The sequence below is a fragment of the Petaurus breviceps genome, unplaced genomic scaffold, assembly GCF_028583685.1.
Source record: "Petaurus breviceps papuanus isolate PSGF00001 unplaced genomic scaffold, PetGlider_PUasm1.0 90654, whole genome shotgun sequence".
NCBI classification, from domain to species: domain Eukaryota; kingdom Metazoa; phylum Chordata; class Mammalia; order Diprotodontia; family Petauridae; genus Petaurus; species Petaurus breviceps.
In genome coordinates, this window is record NW_027187301.1 from 2,346,850 (window position 1) to 2,368,523 (window position 21,674).

At 41.5% G+C, this 21,674-nt stretch overlaps 1 protein-coding gene across 9 annotated transcripts in view; it reads right to left on the reverse strand.

The window, feature by feature from the left end:
* MYLK (myosin light chain kinase) overlaps positions 1–21,674 on the reverse strand; it is a 449,378-nt gene that overhangs the window by 5,743 nt on the left and 421,961 nt on the right. For 8 of the 9 annotated variants that reach the window (XM_069064950.1, XM_069064951.1, XM_069064947.1 and 5 more), the window contains 3 exons: positions 18,569–18,692; positions 2,727–2,856; positions 208–339 (listed from right to left, as the gene is read on the reverse strand). In XM_069064950.1, the coding sequence (XP_068921051.1) occupies positions 208–339; positions 2,727–2,856; positions 18,569–18,692 (386 nt within the window). The remainder of the gene's footprint in view (positions 1–207; positions 340–2,726; positions 2,857–18,568; positions 18,693–21,674) is intronic. The other variant, XM_069064948.1, reaches the window with a different exon arrangement.

Genomic DNA, 21,674 nt, shown 5'->3' on the forward strand with positions numbered 1-21,674 from the left:
ATTTTGAGAAATGGCAGAACATTCACTATTTTCTGAATATATATAAAGCCAAGTGAATATGTATACATACACATATACATGTATATACATGTATATGTGTATGTATTTATATATATTCAGAAAATAGTGAATGTTCTGCCATTTCTCAAAATGCATATAGAAATGTGAACTAAACAGGGAGCCAAGGGAATACTACTTGCAGCTTACCTTCTATCTTGCAGTCAAATCTAGCAGCACTCCCCTCCACGACCTCTATGTCAAGAATGGTCTTAGTGAAGTAAGGTTTTACGTGGGGCTTCTCTTCAGCAACTGCCTCCAGGAAAGCTTGGGAGACATCTTCTGTGGGGAGCAAAGGACAATGGGTGGTAACTTTGGAGAGAGGTTTCTCCAGAATCAAGAGGATGCACAGCTATCCCCCACCCCACCCTCCATGCCTTTGGCCCACCTATAGCCCTAACAATCAGGTTTGTTTTTTCAATCTTCCCCCTCCCCATTATAAAATGAACAAAACACTTCAAACATAGAGAAATGAGTCATTGGCAGGCTTGCCCCTGGGCCTTATGGGCTTGCTGCCAAATGGCTCCTGGAAGATACCCAAATCAGGGATAAGGACAGCCTTACCCCTTCCTCCCCACTGCTGTTAATGCCAATGCATTAAAAAAGAGATTCCCTTTTCAAAGGAGAGACATCTGCTTTATACTTTTTGTACAGCTGGCATTATTTGGGGGGGGGGGTAGATATCAGGCCTGGAGGTCTTCAGCTTGACACTTGCGTTTCATATTGTTTCAATGGAAAAAGAAAACTATGCAAGCTTCCTAGAGCATTTTAGATAGATATCCCTCTGCCCTAATCCAGCAGCTCAGCCTCCCTTCTGACCCTTGAGCAAGAAGAACCAAATCCTAGCTGCACTTGAAACTTTCCAGCACTTTTCATTCCTTTCCCTCACTGTAGACATAGATTTAAGGTTTGATCAGGAAAAAAATATGCAATAACTGCATTTTAAAGTTTGCAGAACCTCACTGCAATCCCAAGAGGTATCTAATACAAGCATTATCACCTCTGTTTTTCACATGAAGAAATTCAGAGTCAGAGAAATTAAGGAATTTGCCTAGGTGTCAGAATCGGGCCTAGAACCTAGCTAAGACTTACTTACTCAAGGGATAGAATATATCTGTTTTGTAGTTGGGAAGATTTGAGTTTGAATCCTGTATCACATATTCACTAGCTTTATGACCCTAGGCACAGTTTCTTCATTTATAAAATAGGTAAGATAATAGTACCTACCTTACAGGGTTGTTATAAGGCTTAAATGAGATAACCCAGGTAAAGTGCTTTGCTATATAAATGATGCTGATTATTCCAAGTTCAGGGCTCCTAACCCCAAAGGTGTCAGACTCACAGTCTGGCAGCTCATAGCCTCACAACTCCTAAATGTAGCCCAAATCATGCTAAAATGTAATTAGAAAAAAAATTTTTTAAATAAAAATCAATACAACATAGATAATGTTAATCTGTAGTTTTCTAAGTCAATATGTTGCCACAGGGACAAGTTCTGTAATTTACAGGGTCATTTCAGGAGGCCAGAATGGGTTAAAAATGTTTGTTTTTTTAAAAAATAGTTCCAGGATTAAGAAAGGCAATGTCCTTTATTGATCAATCAAATAATCTATTATTTGAGTTTGATAGCACTGCTTTATGCTCTATCCTCCCTCTCAGCCCACCACTGCTCCCAAGCTAATTCTAGGAACAGGAGGGTTATTTGGAGGGTTGGGAGAAGGGAATAAAACAGAATAAGTTCCTTCAATCTACAGACCCCACTTGGTCAGTCATATTAGTTTAAGGTGAAGTTCAGGACTAGCCGAACACCCTCATGCTTCTGATATGAGGCACAGATGGGCCTCTGACGACTTCTCTCCAAAGCAAAAGCTACCGGACAACTTGGTGCATCTAAGGCATGAGAGGTGCCTCAGAGATAAAGAGGCAGGCTGGGTCTGAGCTCACATGAAGATGGACACAAGCTCTCTCTAAGACACCTGAAAAACATCCTTATTGTCCTTTTTCCTTGTCCTCGCCACCTTCCCAAGAGTCGCATGATCTGATCATTACTACTACTGATATGTCATAGTGGATGGAGAGTCAGAGACAAAGTCAGGAAGCCCTGGGTTTTAGTCCTGCCCCTGACCTATCCTGGCTGTGTGACCCTGAGCAACTCACTGGACTTGCCAGGGCCCTGGGCAGCTGTTTAATCCTATATGCTGCAGCACAGTTGTAAATCTGCAGGGGTAGAGGTTGGTCCTTTCCTGGGAGTTCTCTATGCCAAAGAAATCCTAGGACTGACAGAACAGTAATAGGAATAATAATGATAATTAAGAGCTTTAAAGTTTGTAAAATGCTCTGAGCAGCAAAAACAACAAAAAAGCATTTGTTAGAAATTCTTGGGAAAAGGATGGCAAAAGAAATTGAGACCAAATGGTTCTCAAATAATGTTCCTCGTTTCCTTCTGGGGCCATCAAATTGAGGGTTGAAACTGTATTAAAAAAAATTCTCCAACTTAATTACTGGTCTCAGGATCAGGAAGCCCAACAGCATCTTCAGATTCCTTCTTCACCATTGTGCAAAGAAAGGATAACTCAAAATGTTATCCCCTCCTCTCCCCACTGTTCCCTCGGGAACATCCTGTCCCCAACAACTACTTAAGAATACAGTGTTTTTTGTTAGTGCCTTACCTTCTGTTTCTAGTTTTTCTGCATTTAGAGGGCTGGTTGGTGACCCCGTAGAGGACTTTCTGCCACTGAGCCCCGAGATCATTGCCATAGAGGACAGTCTTCCTATTGCTCTCACAGCATTGCCTGTTTTCTGGAAAAATAGACACACAGGGCTAGGTTCAGAAAAACTTCTTTCAATTCAGCTCAGTTGCAGCAGGAGGGTTGAGAAGAAGACTGTAGCCAAGAAGGAATGAGTCTTCCTACTCCCTGAGAAAAGAGCCCCACAGGCTGATCCTGCTAGAGGAATGAACCAACCCCTGCACTGCTCGGTACTATCAGCATGTCAGAAGATGTTCAGAGAATGGAATGGGGCCCTGGAGCTGACTCGGTGCATTAATGTGACTAAACAAGGTCAACATGAGACAAAAACTCTTTTCAAACTTTGCTTCAACTCCCATAAAAGGGATAGTTTATATAAAGCAACTGCGAGCATAGACAGCTACAAAGACTTATTGCTAACTGGACCTGGACGGGGCTGGCTCTCAAAATGCTGCTTTAGCAGTTTGCTTTTAATTGGTTGAGGGCTCTGTGCTAAAGAAGTAAAGGGAGTTGAGTTGAAAAGAAAAGATTCTTGAAAAGATAGGTTCTCAGGCAACTCAGTTTGTGATCTGGCACTCTCTAGGCCTCAGTTTCTTTGTCTAGAAAAGGAGAGTTTTTATAACAAATGGTCTTTTGGTGCTTTCTTCATCTACAATTTTCTCCGGTTCTTTGGAGATTTAAAAACAGTGAATGTTTTGATACTTATTTTTCCCTTAAATTACTGCCTCTTACACTGCACACCCTACTTCACCCTCCACTTTGCCCCCAACAGAATCCTTCCTTAAAGCAAACAAGAATCACTATTCACCAAAACTAATTAAGATACTGACCATATCTGAACAATGTATATCCCTCAGTTTTCAGCTCTAGTCCATCATCTCTTTGCCAAAAAGAAAAGTCAGACTTCACCATCTGTCTTCTGGATTCAAGAGCGGTCACTGCCCTGATCAGAGTTCTGATGTCATTCAATGACATTCTTTACATTTGCAATTTTACATTCTTTACATTATTTGGGTCACTGTGTAGAACAGAGGTTCTTAACCTAGGGCCCATGATTTCAGGTCTGACAACTTGCTTGGATGGGGAAAAAACATTTCACTAACCTCTAACTAAAATGTACTATTTCCTTCAATTATTTAAAAATATTCTGAGAAGGGGTCCATAGGTTTTGCCAGACTGCCAAAGGGGTCTATGCCACAAAGAATTAAGAACTCTTGGGGTGAACTATTCTGGTTTTGCTTACTTTGCATCTATTCATACAAGCCTCCCCCCGTTTTTAGAAATTCTTTATATTTAATTATTTGGATGATTTATATTGTGGCTATGTCTTATGGCACAATAAAATTCTTCTTTCTGGCTAGTTCCTATATAAGCTGTGAAATCTCACAAAGGACATTTCTAAATGTAGGTATTAAAAAAAAGGCAGTAGATAGATACTTGTTCTTCTAGACATTCTGGTCTTCACCCCTAACACCCTGGGGCTGGAATCAGCCTTGATATATAATCCTTGCTAAGGATGGTCCCATAATTCTTAAGTACAGTTTCTTTGTACAGTCAGTCCAAGCAGAGTTTGGAATTTTACAGAAAGTGCTTTTGTGGAGAAATTGCCAAGAACATACAACATTTTCTTTTTATGACCCCCAGTTTCAATTAGAATCCTAGACCCTTTATGACTGAAAGTGAAGGAAACAGAGCCAGGAGAACAATATACATCATAATTATAATGATATAGACACTAAAAAGCCGAGATAAACTGCAATGACCAATTTTGGTCCCAGAGAACAGATGAATAATCAGTGTTCAATGCTTAAGTACTTACTAATGATAGGTCAGGACCAGGGAGATCTTGGGTGAAGTCCTGACTCTGACGCATAGTGTCAAGACCCTTTACAATCTGCTACCACTGCTTTTTTTTTTTAATGAATTTTTATCAATATCTTTTTACAAAATTACCTACAATTTCCCCTGCATCTCTCCCCCCACTCCCTACTGACCACTCTGCCTTCTCAGCTTTATTTCATTCCACTTCCCACCACATAATACACTCTTCCACATATTAAACTTCCATCCATCATACATACTTCAGGGTTTTTGATCCCTGTGCCTGGAAGTCCACCTCAGACTGACTCATTTACATGGTCACCTTTAGTGCTAAATCTATGATTCTATGATACTGAGTTTTCCCTGATTCCCATCTTATCTACTTTTCCCACTCCTTGGATCTCAGACATCACTTTGTTTGCACCTCTCAAATACTATTTTGCATTTAGTTGTTTTTTTTTTATATGAGTTGCATCCCCTTAGATAGACTGCAGTCCCAGTGAAGTCAAGGATTTTATCTTCATATTACCCCTAGTACCTGTACTGGACTCTGTTGTAGAGAAGATAATGAATATATGTTTGTAGAATTCCCTTTGTACACCTATTTTATCTTGATCAATCCTGGCATATTCATTATGATACAGAAAAGTCATCCAATAAAATATTTTGAATTTACAATCATTAAAAGACTTTGATTTATTGAGAAGCTGAGATATGATAAATATGTTAAATTCCACACATAGAAAGGAATCTATTTGTAAATGGGCTAGGCCATCTGCACATTGGCAGACAAGAGCTGAGCAAGGGCAAAGAATGTTTGATTCAAGGCTTAAATCATGAGGTTAATTTTTTCACTGTACTCAAAACTAGATAATTTTTTTGTTTTTCTTTTTTTTGGAGGGGGGAAGGTAAGGCAATTGGGGTTAAATGACTTGCTCAAGGTCACATGGCTAGTTTTGTATTAAGTGTCTGAGGCTGGATTTGAACTCAGGTCCTCCTGGGTCCAGGGCTGGTGCTCTATTCACTTTGCCACCTAGTCTCCCCAACTAGATAATTTTATAAAGCAATTAAGTTAATTAAATACAATTTCAGAGTCAGAAGGCATTTTGGTAATTTTTGTCATTCAAATAGTTTCAGTCCTCTCCAACTCTTTGTGACCCCATTTGTGGTTTTCTTGGCAAAGATACTGGAGTGGTTTGCTATTTCCTTCTCTAGATCCTTTTACAGATGAGGAAAACAAGGCAAACATGGTGAAGTGACTTGCTCAGGGTCACACAGCTAGGAAGTGTCTGAGGTTAGATCGGAACTCAGAAAGATGAGTCTTCCTGAGTTCAGGCCAGACGCTCTATCCATTGCATCACTAGCTGCCCCTTTAGGTGATTATTTGTACTTTAAAAGCAAAACTACTTAATAGAAGCTCACAGTTTCATATAGTAATCCATTTTACACTTATTGAAATGTTTGTATCTGGAAGATCATTAAAAAAGGAGAAAAAAAGAAAGGAAGGAAGAGACGGGAGAGACACTGTAAGGGAAGAACAGATTTGGTGACTGGATATGGGAACAAGGGAAAGGGAGAGTCAAATGTGACTCTGAGATGTGAAGCCTGCATGCCAGTTAATTAACTACATCTGCCTACTCCTCATCCCTGCATTAGCTACCCAGCCAGCTACTTATTTGCCATCATCATTAATACCAAGCCTACATGGCAGATGCTTCACACAAGGTTCAGTCTCACCAGGGTAAAAGGGGTTTGAAATCACAGAATTTTACAGGTCAAAGGGCTCTCAGAGGTCATTTAGTTCAAACAATACCTAAAAAAAATCCTCTCTACTCCTTTCCCAAGATATGTGGTCATCCAGCTTCTGCCTCAAGACCTCCAATAAAGAGCCCCTGCCATCTCCCAAGGCAGCTCACTCTTCTGGATGACTGTTGTCTGGTCATCTCTTTGTAACATCTACCCATTGTTCTTACTTAATCTGAGCACTGGAGGCCTTCAATACCTATAGCTTGTAGACTTTATTCCCTTCCTTTTTTTGGAAAATCAGGACATCTACCTTTCTTCACTCTAACAATACCTCTCCTACTCTCCACAACTTTCAAAGATCACCAACAGTAGGGTTCTGCAGTCACATTGGTTCTTTCATTATGCAAGAGAATACTTCATTTGAGCCTGGTTCAGTCTCCTGGTTTCCTCCTCTCCTTATGGCCACTCCCTCTACATACTCACAGACACAGAACAATGGAACATGGTAGACAGGGAATCAGATGAATAACCCAAGCCAACAGGCTACAAGACTTACGATCTGACTGAAGAGGGATGGGTCTTACTGTTCTTCTAGCCATTTTCAGAATTTAGCCTGAGAAAATACTTGCTTCAGTCTTTATGTTGCTGTTATTGTCACGTACCTGCTTCCCAATCTATTTTGCCTCAAAAATTCTTGAGGACCTCCTTGGTTGGTGACTTGTCATTTGCCCACCTGCTCTAATTTGCTTCTTCAATGCATTTAGACTAGGTGGTCTTATCCATTTGGCAGTTTGGAGAAATCTATAGACCCCTTTTCAGAATGAAGTTTTTCTTTTTTTAAATTTTATTTATTTTTTTGCTTTTTGGAGGGGGGAAGGCAGGGCAAATGAGGTTAAATGACTTGCTGAAGGTCACACGGCTAGTTTTGTGTTAAGTGTCTGAGGTCGGATTTGAATTCAGGTCCTCCTGACTCCAGGGCCAGTGCTCTATTCACTGCGCCACCTAGCCTCCCCAGAATTAAGTTTTTCAATGGATAAAGTAAAAATACAATTATAAAGGATATCAATTATATTGAAATATACTTATCAAAATATTTTTGAAAACAAGGTCATGACCTCCAGGTTAAGAACCCCTACTTTAGGTCTAACAGTCATAGAATTTTGGTATTTTAGAGTTGGAATAAAACTTAGATCATTTACATACAGTTTCTGCTTTCACATTACCAAATTTGACTTGATGTAAAGAATTCTGAAAGAAATCTACATTCCAAAAAAACACCTATGTCAACTTTATTGTATAGTACAATATTCTCTGTCTCTCCACTCCTGTCCCTTTTATCAGCACTCTGTGGCCTTCCACCCCCAGATCAAAAGGAAAAACCCAAAAAGTCCTCCAAGTGAAAGCATAACAATGGACTGAGAAGAGACTACCACTTCTTCTGGTGCCAGATTGGGGGCTTGGCTTGAGACGTCCAGTGCCAAAGGTTGACCTTTGCCCAGCTCTACCTACCTGACTGCTTCCTTATATCTGTCTTTGTCCCTCCAGGCATGGGCACCGCTAGACTGTTTCCTTACCCCCCTCCCCCCCATGGCCATGTGTTGCCCATCCTCTCCTGTCTGTGTTTTTCCTCTTGGTTCTGGCGAGGTCCCCACATGTTCCTCCTCCTGCTTTCACTTCTCTGTCTCAGCTCCCACGTGTCCTTGAACTGTGTGCCTTTCCCTCCATGGGCACATGAACCCTGTCTCCTTCCCTGTCCCACTTCCATGGGTATATTCACATTATGTAGAACTTGCTTTACTTAGAGGTCTGCAGAATGGTCCACTTACATAAAAAGTGAGAACTATCTATAGTTCAAACCTCTCATTTAATACATGGAAAAACTGAGGCTGAGCAAAGTTCAATAATTCGCCTAAGGTCACATAACTCGTTAATGACAGAGCAGAGCAGAATGTCTGACTTCTGTATCAGTGCACTTTCCACGAGACAGCGCAGTTACCTAATTTCTATTTACATGGACTTTGGCATTCCTGAACACTTAAGCAGGTGGTGCCCGTTGCCTGATTCGTGTCACAGAACTGGTCTGTGGACCCTGCTACGACAACCTGTGACCTGGAAGATGTGGGAGAATGGAGTCACTACTAAATATTTATCAACTGTCTGACTGACTGATCACAAAGAGAGCCAGGAATGTTAGGATGGGAAACAAATTTGGGGGAGGAAGATTATTTCATGTCCACTTATGCTTTACAGCAGAAGTATGGTAGCCTTCCAGAAATGTACTATGTTCTAGAAAGAAGCTGCTGGTCAGAACCAAACATATCACTTGGTTGCCATTTTCTTGACATCTAGGGAGAAGCTAGTATTTTCAAAAGAGATGATGCTTTTCTTGTCTATGTATCCCCCTCAGAAATTTTACCTCGAGCAAAAACTAGCTGCCATATACAACAAAGCAAGCTTCTCAGGAGAAATACTTACTGGAATGAATCAGCCATGGGTTGAGTGGGGGGCAATAATGAATATACTGCCTGGCTTGAAGTCAGGAAGACTCCTCTTCCTGAGTTCAAATCTGGTCTCAGATGCTTCCTATCTGTGTGACCCTGGGCAAGTCATTTAACACTGTTTCCTCATCTATAAAATGAGCTGGAGGAAGAAATGGCAAATCATTCCAGTATCTCTGCCATGAAAACCCCTAATGAAGTCACAAAGAGTTGGATACAACTAAAATGACTGAACAAAGAGTTTTGTATTCTGCTCTGGCCACACCATATCCTGAGATTTGTTTTCAGGGCTCCTTATTCTTTTTTTTTTTTTTTTTGCTTTTTGAAGGGGGAAGGCAGGGCAGTTGGGGTTAAGTGACTTGCCCAAGGTAACACGTCTAGTAAGTGTTAAGTGTCTGAGGCTGGATTTGAACTCAGGTCCTCCTGACTCCAGGGCTGGTGCTCTATTCACTGCACCACCTAGCCGCCCCAGGGCTCCTTATTCTGGAGGATGTCCCAGTGCTCCCCAACCTCTGAAGCAAGTAAAGATAGAGCAGCCTTCAGTCAGTTAGTCCATAAACATCTGTTAAGCACTTGCTATGTGCCAGGGACTGTGCTAAGCAATGGGGATATGAGGAATAGTAAAAGATAGTCCCTGCTCTCTGGGAGCTCACAGGCTAATGGGAAAGACAGCATGCAGACAGCTATGTACAAAGAAGCTGCAGACGGGATAAACTGGAGATAGTCAACAGAGGAAAAGCACAAGGATTAAGAGGGATCAAGAAAGGCTTGTCCAAGGAGGATTTAACCAGGACTTGAAGGAAGCCAGGGGAACCAGGGGTGGAGATGAGGAGGGAGGGAAGTTCCAGGCATGGAAAACAGCCAGCGAAAACGCCCTGTCAGAAGACTTAAGCAAAGCTGAGGAAGGAGGCCAAAGGCCCTGGATTGCAGAGTATGTGAGAGTGGCAGTGCAAGTTGTGAGAAGACCAGCAAGGTGGGAGGAGGGAGAGCAGGTCATGAAGGGCTTTGGATTTGATCTTGGATATGATAAGGAGTCAAGGGAGTTTGGTGAGTGTGTATGGGGAGGTGACACGGTCAGATCTGTAACCTGGTAAAATAACATTGACAATGGGGTGGAGGATAGACAGGAGTGGGGAGCCCTATGGCAAAGGGACCAACGGGGAGGCTATTCCAATGGTCCAGACTCGAGGTGATAAGGGCCTGCACCAGCGTGGCGGGAGTGTCAGAAGATATGTTAAAGGTAAAACTGACAGGCCTTTGCAACAAATTATACATTGGAAAGAAGAGTGAGGAGTCAAGGATAATGCCAAGCATGCAAGTCTGGGTGACTGGGAGGATTGTGGTACCCTAGAGAGAATAGCAACAATATCATACACATTGAGTTTAACATATTTACAGGACGTCCAGTCTGAGATGTCCAAAAGGCAGTTGGAGATCTGTGACTGGAGGTCAGAAGAGAGGTTAGGGCTGGATATGTAGATCTGAGAATCATCCGCGTAGAGCTGACGACTGAATCCGTCAGCGTTGATGAGATCACCAAGTGAAATAGCATAGAAAAAGACCCAGGACAGAGTCCTGTGGACCTCCCGTGGTTAGTGGGAATAACCTAGATGAAGATCCAGCCAAGGAGGTTGAGAAGGAACAGTCAGAGATTTGGGAGGAGAACCAGGAGAGAGTGGGGTCATGCAAGGCCAGGGAGAGGAGATCACCAAAGACGACAGCAGCAGTGTCAGCGGCTGAAGACAGGTCAAGAAAGAGGGAGATTAAGAAAACGACATTGCATTTGATGATGAAAAGATGAGAAAGCAGTTTCAGCTGAATGATGAGTGGAAGCCAGAATGTTGAGCATTAAGAAGAGAATGAGAGGAAAGGAAATGGAGGCACCGATGGCAGACTGCCTTCCCACAGTTTGGACACAAAAGGAGGAGAGAAACGAGAGGATATTTAGCAGAGATGGATGGATCAAGTGGGGCTTTTTTGAAGATAGAGAGGGCAGGGAAGGGGCATGACTGAGGATAGTGGGTGAAGATGGACGGTGGAGGAAGCAACGTGCTGAAGAAGTCGAGAAGAAATGGGGTAAATAGTGCACACAGAGGGGCATGCCCTGGCAAGGAGAAGGGCCATTACCTGCGACAGGTGTGAAGGAGGAGATTGTGGCAGAAGGCATCTGGGTGATGGGCGATTCACCCTTGGCGAGTGGTCTCAGATTGAGGCCTCTTTACTACCTTCGAATCATTCCCCACATGCACTCATCACTTGCACAGGGAACCATAGCCTGGCTTCTGTCTTCTATTACAGGAAATCCCCAATTTATAAACAACTTATACAAATCAATGAGAAATAGGGAAGTCTGAGCCTGCAACTTTCACCTTTGACCCTCATTCTGATTGTGCAGGAGGTGATTAACCTCCCAGAGTTTATCTCCCTTTTTTTTCTTTTTTTTTTTGGAGGGCAGTTGGGGTTAAGTGACTTACCCAAAGTCACATGGCCAGTAAGAGTGTCAAGTTTCTGAGGCCGGATTTGAACTCAGGTCCTCCTGACTCCAGAGCTGGTGCTCTATTCACTATGCCATGTAGCTGCCACTAGAGTTTATCTGCTTATTTACAAAACTAGATAGAGCAGTACTTTAAGTTTCATCTTTTATTTCTTCATTTAAATTTTTAATGAGATATATGGTGTACAAGCACTCACTAAGAGTATGACAAAAATACAAGACTAGAAAAAAGGGGTATTTCAGATAAAAACATTATCATGCATTAATAATCAAAGATCTTATACTTGGAGGGAAAATCTGCATTAAGTGAATATATTCATCACTGAGGTAATCAACTCTTACTCTTCCAACAGGGAGAAATGTGATAAGTGCTTGACAACCAGAATGCTTTTTCACCTGGATTACATTAGAACTCAGTTGTTGTCTGTCTGGTTTTGCAAAACGAGGTCATTCCTCTGGCTGAAACTAGAAGCTCATTAAAAAATTAACCCCAATCTTTATTCCCCTTTCCCTCACTTATTTCTTTTCTGTTTCTTGAAATTAAACATTAATTTCATTTTTACTGACCAAGAACCTTTTACATTTTTTGAAACAAACAAAAATTCCTAGTTGATCCCAAATCCTTTTGGGGGCATTTGGCAAAAGCTTTTTATTGCTTTCAACCTGTAGTGTAGGTTGGACCTTTGCCTCCCAGCCAAGACCTGACCCTGGAATGTATCCATAAAAACTCTCTCACCACTGATGATTAAGGTACCATAGCTTGACAGACAGAATCCTTGAAAGCAAGAGGTCACAAAGCATTTCCTTTGTATACCTCACTAGCTGCCTAGGTCTAATATCTTCATGCCTATGGTTTCCTTTGAGAAGAGGATAACATATTCCTATGGCAGCTAAGACCAGTTCAGGTCATAGAGGATCTAAGTGTTCTGTCATCAAAGGGAAGAATATCACACTGTGCCTTTTCTATAATCTTTGTTCAATAACACTTATGTCTTGGTAATTTCTGGGGGATGGACACTAGGTTTCCAACCAGGCCTCTAATTTTCATTCTTTGCTTTGCCCAATCACTTCCTTATTATCTTCCTTTTTCCTGGAGAGATGAGGAAACCTCACAAAATCAAAGACTGTAATAGAGGGGCCTCAGAAGCTTTCAAGCTCTAGAAAGCCTCAAAAGTCAAAGGTAAGTTTTAGAGTACTATGAGAATCTGTTCCCAGAACTCTCATACTATTTCTAACTAAAAATATTTCTTTTCTTTTTAAAGCAATTGGGGTTAAGTAACTTGCTCAAGGTTACACGGCCAGTTATTTCTGGGTGTGGTGCTGAGTATTTGAGACCGGATTTGATCCAGGTCATCCCGGCACTGGAGCCGGTGCTCTTACTCGCTGAGCCACCTGGCCACCCCTAAGCAATTGGGGTTAAGTAACTTGCTCAAGGTTACACGGCCAGGTGTTTCTGGGTGGGTGCTAAGTGTCTGAGCCCGGGATTCGATCTCCAGGTCTTCTCAACACTGGAGCCGGTGCTCTTACTCGCTGTGCTACCTGGCCACCCCTCTTTTTTTTTTTTTTTTTAAAGCAATTGGGGTTAAGTAATTTGCTCAAGTTTGCGCAGTCAGGTGTTTCTGGGTGGGTGCTAAGTGTCTGAGCCCAGATTTGATCCCCAGGTCATCCCGACACTGGGGCCGGTGCTCTTACTCGCTGTGCTACCTGGCCACCCCTTCCTTTTTTAAAAAATAGATTTTTATTGAACTTTTGTTTTTACATCACCTACATTTCTCCCCGTATGTTTCTCCTTTCCCCTTCTAGACAACTATGCCTTTATAAAAAAAGATTCATTTTATTTGTTTTAAATATTTAAATTAAATTCAAATATTTTGAATAAATAACTTAAAATATTTAAATTAAAACACAAATATTTGTTTTAAAAAGAAATGTCCCCAAACAATATAAAACTCAGTTGTGGGGGCGGCTAGGTGGAGCAGTGAGTAAAGTACTGGCCCTGAAGTCAGGAGGACCTGAGTTCAAATTTGGCCTCAGACACTTAACACAAAAACTAGCTATGTGACCTTGGGCAAGTCACTTAATCCAAATTGCCCTCCAAAAAAAAAAAGCGAAAAAAAAAACTTCAGTTGTGGTCTGAAGGGGCAGAGTACAATAACACTGTCTCCTCCTTGTCTTGTATTGAGTTTGTGATCTTCCTGAGTCATTTCTTTTGAGTCCAACAAACCAGGACAAGTGAGATGCTTTATTTCTATTTAAGGATACCTCTCTTCTACAGATATAAAGTGTTATCTTCCCTTACGCAATGCAGAGAAATACCACATTGGCCTCAAATATGTGTTTCCTCTCTGTGTTTTCTGTCTCTGTGTTGGATCCTCTGAATGTGTCTCACAGAGCAGAGGGCAGTATATGTGCTCCTGGTGTGCTGAGATGGAACTCAGAATGCACTCTCCCCATAGAAAGATGGTTATCAATGTTGGTTAGTTATAAATGAAAGCATGGGGCAAGTAGATGGAAGAGTAGACACAGTGCTGGCCCTGGAGTCAGGAGGAGTTTAACCTGAGTTTAAATTAAACTTTAGACACTTACTAGTTGTATGACCTTGGGCAAGTCACTGAACCTGTTTGCCTCAGTTTCCTCATCTGTAAAATGATCCAGAGAAGGAAATGGCAAACCACTCCAGTATCTCTGCCAAGAAAACCTCAAATGGGGTCACAAAGAGCTGGACACGACTGAAATGACTGAATGACAACAACAAAAATAACTGAAATCATACTATTAGCAAAATTACTATACTTTAGCTCCATTATGGGTAAAAAATTATTTTTGTGGGCTAAAATATTAGAATCTGGAGCTAAACTAATATGAGGAAGGGATTTAATAGTGTCTGATCTGACCCCCTTATTTAACACAGAAACTGGGTTCAGTAAATGCTAAGTGCCTTGCTCATGATTGCCCTGCTAATCAGTGGCAGAGCTGGCATCAGAACTCAGGTCTTCCAGCTTCCAGTCCACCGTTCTATGGAAAAGTACAAGGTCTTGCAAAATGTCTTAGAGCCGTTTTAAGCTACCAAAGTTGAAATGTTGCAATTCTCAGTATTGTGTAAGGGAAGATTATGTCCACAGAAGAAAAGTGATCCTTAAATACTAGCTGGGTGATCATGGTTAAGTCACATACAGTCAGTTTTAAGCTCTGAGAGAGACTTTTGGGACACCCTGTACTATAGGGTTTCAAATGATGGACTTTCAAACATGCTGTTGAGATACAGCCTAGTATCTTTTTTAGTGCTAGAAAATCTGATGACATGGTACACAGAGTTATTCCAGAAAGGGAAAGTACAGGACTATAAGAGCATTTAAAAAAGATTAAATGAATGAAAATTATGCATCCATATATCTATGTCTATATAGCATTCATATGAATGTAAATGGAACTCCCTGGTCTTCTACAGAAACTCTATGTAGTCGTTCCTCTAGATTCTTATTTCTTCTTTATCTACCTCTTCAAGAATAAGTATAATCTTGACCTTGGTCCAGTTCTAGAAGTTCTGAAAGCTAAGCCACTCATTCATGTGCAATCCAGCAACCGACATGATTTTACTGGCAGAATGATTGCCAAATCTCGTGGCGTTCTCTCAATTCTCACCCTTTTGACTTTGGCACTATTAATCACCCTCTCCTGGACACTCTCTTCTCTAGGTTGTTGGTGCCATTGCTCTCTGCTGGTTCTTTTCCTACCTCACCATCATCCTTGACCTCTCACTCACATAACTGTGTTGCCAAGCTTTGTCCTTTCCATCTTCACAGCTTCTCTCCTATATGGCCCCTTCTCCCATTTCCCACAGCTGCCACCCTGCTGCAGGCTGTCATTACTTCACACATGGACTCTTGCAATAGCCTTCTGGGTGATCCCCCTGCCTCCTGCCTCTCCCACCCTAATCTATCCTCCATTCAGGTGCCAAAGTGGTCGTCTTTAAAGCTCAGGTATGACCTAGAGCTCTGGGTCTGGAGTCAGGAAGACTCGTCTTTGTGAGTTCAAATCGGGTCTCAGACACTTACTAGCTGAGTGATCCTGGGCATAAGCTTGTTTGCCTCAGTTTATCATTTGTAAAATAGGCTGGAGAAGGAAATGGCAAACCATTCTAGCAGCTTTGCCAAGAAAACCCTAAATGGGGTCACAAAGAGTTGGACACAACTGAAAATGACTGAAGAACAACTAATGACCATGTCACCTTGACTCCATAACCAATTATCAGTCCAATGTAACCAATTGACTAGAAGCTTGGTCTTTCATAACTTGTCTAGGGAATGGTCCAGAAACCCTTCTCACTGAACCTTGAAAAATGGAAAAACAAAACAAAAAAACAGAGTCCCTTACCTATCTTTCCCTGCTTCACTAAATGCTTTTCCAAGCAGTTATATTCATTTGGGCCATAACCCTAGCATTTTAAGTTATTTAATTTCTCAACCAAAAAGTGATTTCTTTTGTGTTATAATAATCTTCCTTCATGGTAAATCCTTGTTGTTTTTCAGTCCCCTTTGACTCTTCATGACCCCATTTGGGATTGTCTTGGTGAAGATATTAGAGTGGTTTGTCATTTCCTTCTCCAGCTCACTTTACAGATGAGGAAACAGAGGCAAACAGGGTTAAGTGACTTGCCCAAGGTCACACAGCTAATAAGTGCCTGAGGCTAGATTTGAACTCAGGAAGGTGAATCTTCCTGACTCCAGGTCTGGTGCTCTATCCACTGTGCCACCTAGCTGCCCATAGCATACCCATACTCAAAGCAAATTACTGACAGAAAAATCACAGCTAAGCCTCTCATCTCTTTTTCTCTCTCCCCTGTATAATTTTTAAATTTCTCATCATTCCTCAGTTCAATCACCTTGTTCCAGTCAAGCAAACCTGCTGAGTAGGAAATTATTTTGGCATCTGAGTCCTCGTTTCCCCCACTTGGATGGCACTTTCCTATTCTTTCCATTAATCCATGTTCTTCTTCCACATAACTGACTGGAATCTCTGTTCATTCCAGCATCTATCCCCCTCAACACTCCCAAATATAGTTATAGAGAGCTGTATGGAGCCATGATGTTTATTATTCTTTGTGGCATGTCCATCCCACAGGACTATAAACTTAGCTTCCTTACATTAATCATATGTCCTCCATTCTGCTGGGGCCTCTTAAAAGGAAGGGAAATCTGTCTCTCCTCCCTCCCCAGTCTCTCCCCTACATTAGATTAGAAGCTTCCTAAAAGTAGAAATCGTTGAGTAAAGGAAAAAGGAACAAACAGTGGGTATGGAATAAAGAGATTAGGGATTCTAGTTTTCATTCTGCCACTCATTAACTATGTGAATTTGAACATATAAGTCACATCTCCTGTCTGTCTACTCGGCAGCTTTCTCATCTGTTAAAATAATGTTGTTGGTGCAGTGGATAAGAGAGCTGGGCCTGAAGACAGGAAGACTCATCTTCCTGAGTTCAAACCTAGACTCAGACACTTATTAGCTTAGTGACCCTTGGCAAGTCACGTCACCCTGTTTGCCTCAGTTTCCTCATCTGTAAAGTGAGCTAGGGAAGGAAATGGCAAACTGCTCCAGGATGTTTTCCAAGAAAACCCCAAGTGGGGTCACGAAGAGTTGGACAGGACTGAAATGATTCAACAATAACAACAAAATCCTTCCAGCCCCAGTGTTCGATGATTGATTACACATTATCTTCTTTCTTTGTTCTCTCTAGTGTACTGAGTTCTCTGTAGTGGGAGCTTGTGTGAAAATGTCACATTACTATCTTTTTCTAATCAACCATGCCGATAGAATCCAAGGTAACAGTGAACAAAATAAATTCTTTTAAAGAAACCAAACAGATCAATATGTTTTGCTGATTAACAAACCCACAAGACAGTATTCTATACAGTGGAGCCCTCATTCTCCAGTGCAGCAGTGTGATGGAGCCAGCTCATGCTGGCTTTCTGGAGCTGATTGTTAAATTTTCAGTGTGAGCATTTACACCTTGGAAAATGGTTTTTGATTTATTGTTTTGTTGATTGTCTAGACTTGAACATGTGATGATCGTGAGTAAAGGAACAAACAGTGGGTATGGAATAAATGTTAGAAAATTAGCATTTTTGTTAATAATATAGATTAAATTTAGAAATGTGTTATACATATTTTCTAGAGAGCCTGTTGCTAAACATTTGCCTGTACATCACTGCTCCTAAGCCCTTCATACTTTCTCTAGAATGGGTAGAAGCTGCATTGAGGTCTTTGCAGTCTTTTGTCCAGGCCTCAGACACTATGTGACCCTGGGCAAGTCACTTAACCCTTTTTGTCTCAGTTTCCTCATATGTAAAATGAGCTGGAGAAGGAAATGGCAAACTACCCTAGTGTCTTTGCTAAGAAAATCCCAAATGGGATCACAAAGAGTCAGAAACAACTGAACAACAACAGCAACTACCACCACAACACCAATCTGGTGAAGGAGGGGTGGGTAATGTTAGTTGGCTCATAGGAAGATTGAGCCCATTGATCTGGACTCATCCACATCATAGTGCTGGAAGGAATTTCAGGGGTCATTTAATCTAAACCCTTCGTTTTAAAGATGAGAAAACAGGGGGCGGCTAGGTGGCGCAGTGAGTAAAGCGCCGGCCCCGGAGTCGGGAGGACCCGAGTTCAGTTCCAGCCTCAGACACTTAACACCCACACAAAACTAACTGTGTGGGGGCGGCCAGGTAGCACAGCAAGTAAGAGCACCGGCTCCAGTGTTGAGAAGACCTGGAGGTCGAATCCCGGGCTCGGACACTTAGCACCCTCCCAGAAACACCTGGCCGTGTAACCTTGAGCAAGTTACTTAACCCCAATTGCTTAGGGGCAGCCAGGTGGCTCGGCGAGTAAGAGCACCGGCTCCAGTGTTGGGTCGACCTGGAGATCGAATCCCGGGCTCAGACACTCAGCACCACACCCAGAAATAACTGGCCGTGTAACCTTGAGCAAGTTACTTAACCCCAATTGCCCTCCAAAAGGCAAAAAAAAAAAGATGAGAAAACAGCCCTGAGAGCTGTCTGTCAACCATGTTATCTGATCCTGTAGAACATTTCAGACACTTAAGCTTCCCTGGAAATACAGGAATCACTGTGAGAGCTGGGGAGCAGGACTGTCCTGTGTCACAGTGATCTATGGCCACAGGTCTGTTCACAATATTTCTATGTTACCTGCCATTTTCTTCTCGCCATGTACTTTTTCATCCGGTCTTTGGATAGCTTCTTGGCTTCCATGTTTTTGGTGTCTTTCATTAGCCATGGATGTTGAAGGCACTGGGTGCAGTCAAGGCGGTTCCTATCAGAGACAGATCAGAGAATCTGAATGTTAGAGCTACAAGGACATTGGAGATGGTCTAGTCCAGCCTCTTCAGGTGATTGAGAGAGGTGAAAGAGAGAGACTGATGGGAACAGTATCACCAAACAAGTCAACCAGACAGTTGTACATAGAATTCAGATTTTCTTTTTGTTTTTTGGAGGGCAGTTGGGGTTAAGTGATTTGCCCAAGGTCACATGGCTAGTTTTTGTGTTAAGTGTCTGAGGCTGGATTTGAACTCAGGTCCTCCTGACTCCAGGGCCATTGCTCTATTCCTTGTGCCACCTAGTCGCCCCCCAAATTCAGGTTTTCTAACTCTCAGTACTATGCTCTTCCTGCTGAACCAAGTTGGATTTCTAAGACACTACAAGAGAATTTCTTTGTTCATATCCTTCTAGCTCCCTTTCAACTGACTTAATCCTATTTCAAATTGGTAAGAGAAAATGCATCTGGTGACAAGAATACATGATTAAAGTTAGGGGTTGGGGAGGCTAGGTGGCACAGTGAATAGAGCACTGGCCCTGAAGTCAGGAGGACCTGAGTTCAAATCCAGCCTCAGACAGCTAACACTACTGGCTGTGTGACTTTGGGCAAGTCACTTAACCGAAATTGCCTTGCCTTCCCCCCTCCAAAAAGAAAAAAAAAGCTAGGTGGTGCAGTGGCTAGAGGGGTGAGCTTGGGGTTAAGACTTGAGTTCAAGTCCAACCATAGACACTTAACTAGCTGTGTGGCCCTGGGCAAGTTGCTTAACCAATGTCAGTCTCAATTCTCTCATCTGTAAAATGGTGGTAATAATAGTACCTACCTCCCAGGGTTGTTGAGATGATTAAATGAGACAATATTTGTAAAGCATTGGGCCATCCTTAAAGTATCATATAAGTATCATATAAGCTTCCTTCTTTGGCTATCATTACTCTTATTATTTCTAAAGAAAGGTCCAGAACCTGGAATTCTTCTGTTCTTAGTTTGAACAGAAAACTAATTTTGGCCACTGAAATTCTGAGTAATTATGCAGTGCTACAATCACATCTGGGAATGGAGCACATCTGGGAATTTTTCTAGGCCAAGCTGTCTGAGGCTGCCATAAGAAAGAATGGGTAGCACTAGAAAACTCTGCTTTTCTGTTTCTGTTTGCTTAAGAAAAGTAAGAGTGATATGTGTTGGGGCGGCCAGGTGGCTCAGAGAGTAAGAGCCCCGGCTCCAGTGTCAGGATGACCTGGGGATCGAATCCGGGCTCAGATACTCAGCACCACACCCAGAAATAACTGGCCGTGTAACCTTGAGCAAGTTACTTAACTCCAATTGCTTTAAAAACAAAAAGAGTGATATGTGTTGCTGAAAGAGTTTTAAATTAAAGCAACATGGGACTACACATGTGAAATACATTAAGCTTCTGTTATCCAAAAGGTTGAGAAATAAGATCCTCTGGTTAATCAAATATCTTAGTTAATAGTATTGCTCTTTGTATCCCATATAAATTCAGAATGAGAAAATATTAAACCTACAACCACACTGAACATTGGTGACTATTTCTCTGATACTTGCTGAAGGTGAAAGTGTTTGCTCTCACTTCCAATTTTTCATAATACTTTGCTTGTACCATAGGTATTTGTGTATGTGCCCTTTACCAACATTAGATCTTTTTCTTTTTTTTAAGATATTTAATTTTTTTCCTCAGTTACAAGTAAAGACAGTTTTTAACATTCATTTAAAAAATTATTTTGAGTTCCACATTCTGTCCCTCCCTCCTCTACCTCCTCCCTCAAACAATAAGCAATTTGATATAGGTTACACATGCTCAATCGAGTCATGTTCATGTTAGATTTTAAGTTCCTTAAGAATGGAGATTTCCCTATATTTATCTTTGCAAACCCAGTGCCTTGTATGTATTAGTAGATACTCTGCACTATAATATAGTATATTCTTTTTAACTGAATGGAGGAATAAATTCTGCTCTCAATCAATCAACAAGAATTTTGTAAGCCCCTACTGTGTGCCAAGCACTGTATTTAGCTCTGGAGATAAAAGTCCAAAGAAAGAAACAAATTCTAATCACAAGGAGCTTACAACCATACCTCCAATTCCATAACACTTAACTGTGTTGTAATAATAGCTCACATTTATATAATATCTTGTCCTATGCTTTATTAGCTAGCATTTATAGAGCTCTTTCTTTCCTTCTTTCTTTCTTCCTTCCTTTCTCTCTCTCTTCCTTCCTATCATTCTTTTTTCTCTCTTTTTTATTTTTTAGTTTATATCATTCATTTCCACAAGGTTTTGAGTTACAACTCTTCTCCCCATTTTTCCTCTATGCACCACCCCAAAACAGCGATCCCACTGAATATCCCCTCGCCCAATCTGCTCTCTCCCATATCTTCCCCCAATCCCCCTCCAACTTTCCAGTAGGGCACAGTGGATCTCTGTACCCCAGTGCATGTATATCTTATTTCCCAGTTACATGTAAAATAATAATAATATATATATTCCTATCATTCTTTCTTTCTTCAGTTGGGCTTAAGTGACTTGCCCAAGGTCACATAGCTAGTAAGTGTCTGAGGCCAAATTTGAACTGAGGTACTCCTGACTCCTAGATGCCACTATCTCATTTCATCCTCACAAGAACCCTGGGAGACAGGTTCTATTATTACCCCCAGTTTACAGATGAAACTGATATGGTGGTTAATTAAATTTTTTTATCATACCCTTCTCTCTGCATTTCAGCTGACTTGCCCAGGGTCACAGTGTCTGTGGCTAGATTTGAACTTTCATCTTCCTGACTCCAAATTGAACACTCTCTTCACTGTGCTACCTTGCTGTCTACTTTGCAATTCGCAAAGCACTTTTGTCATAACAACCCTGTCAGGTAAATAGAATAAGCAGCAATCGTTTCATTTTACAAATGAGAAAATTGAACCTCAGAGAGCCTCAAAGACTGCTGATGGTCATACAAGTTAACAGCAGAAC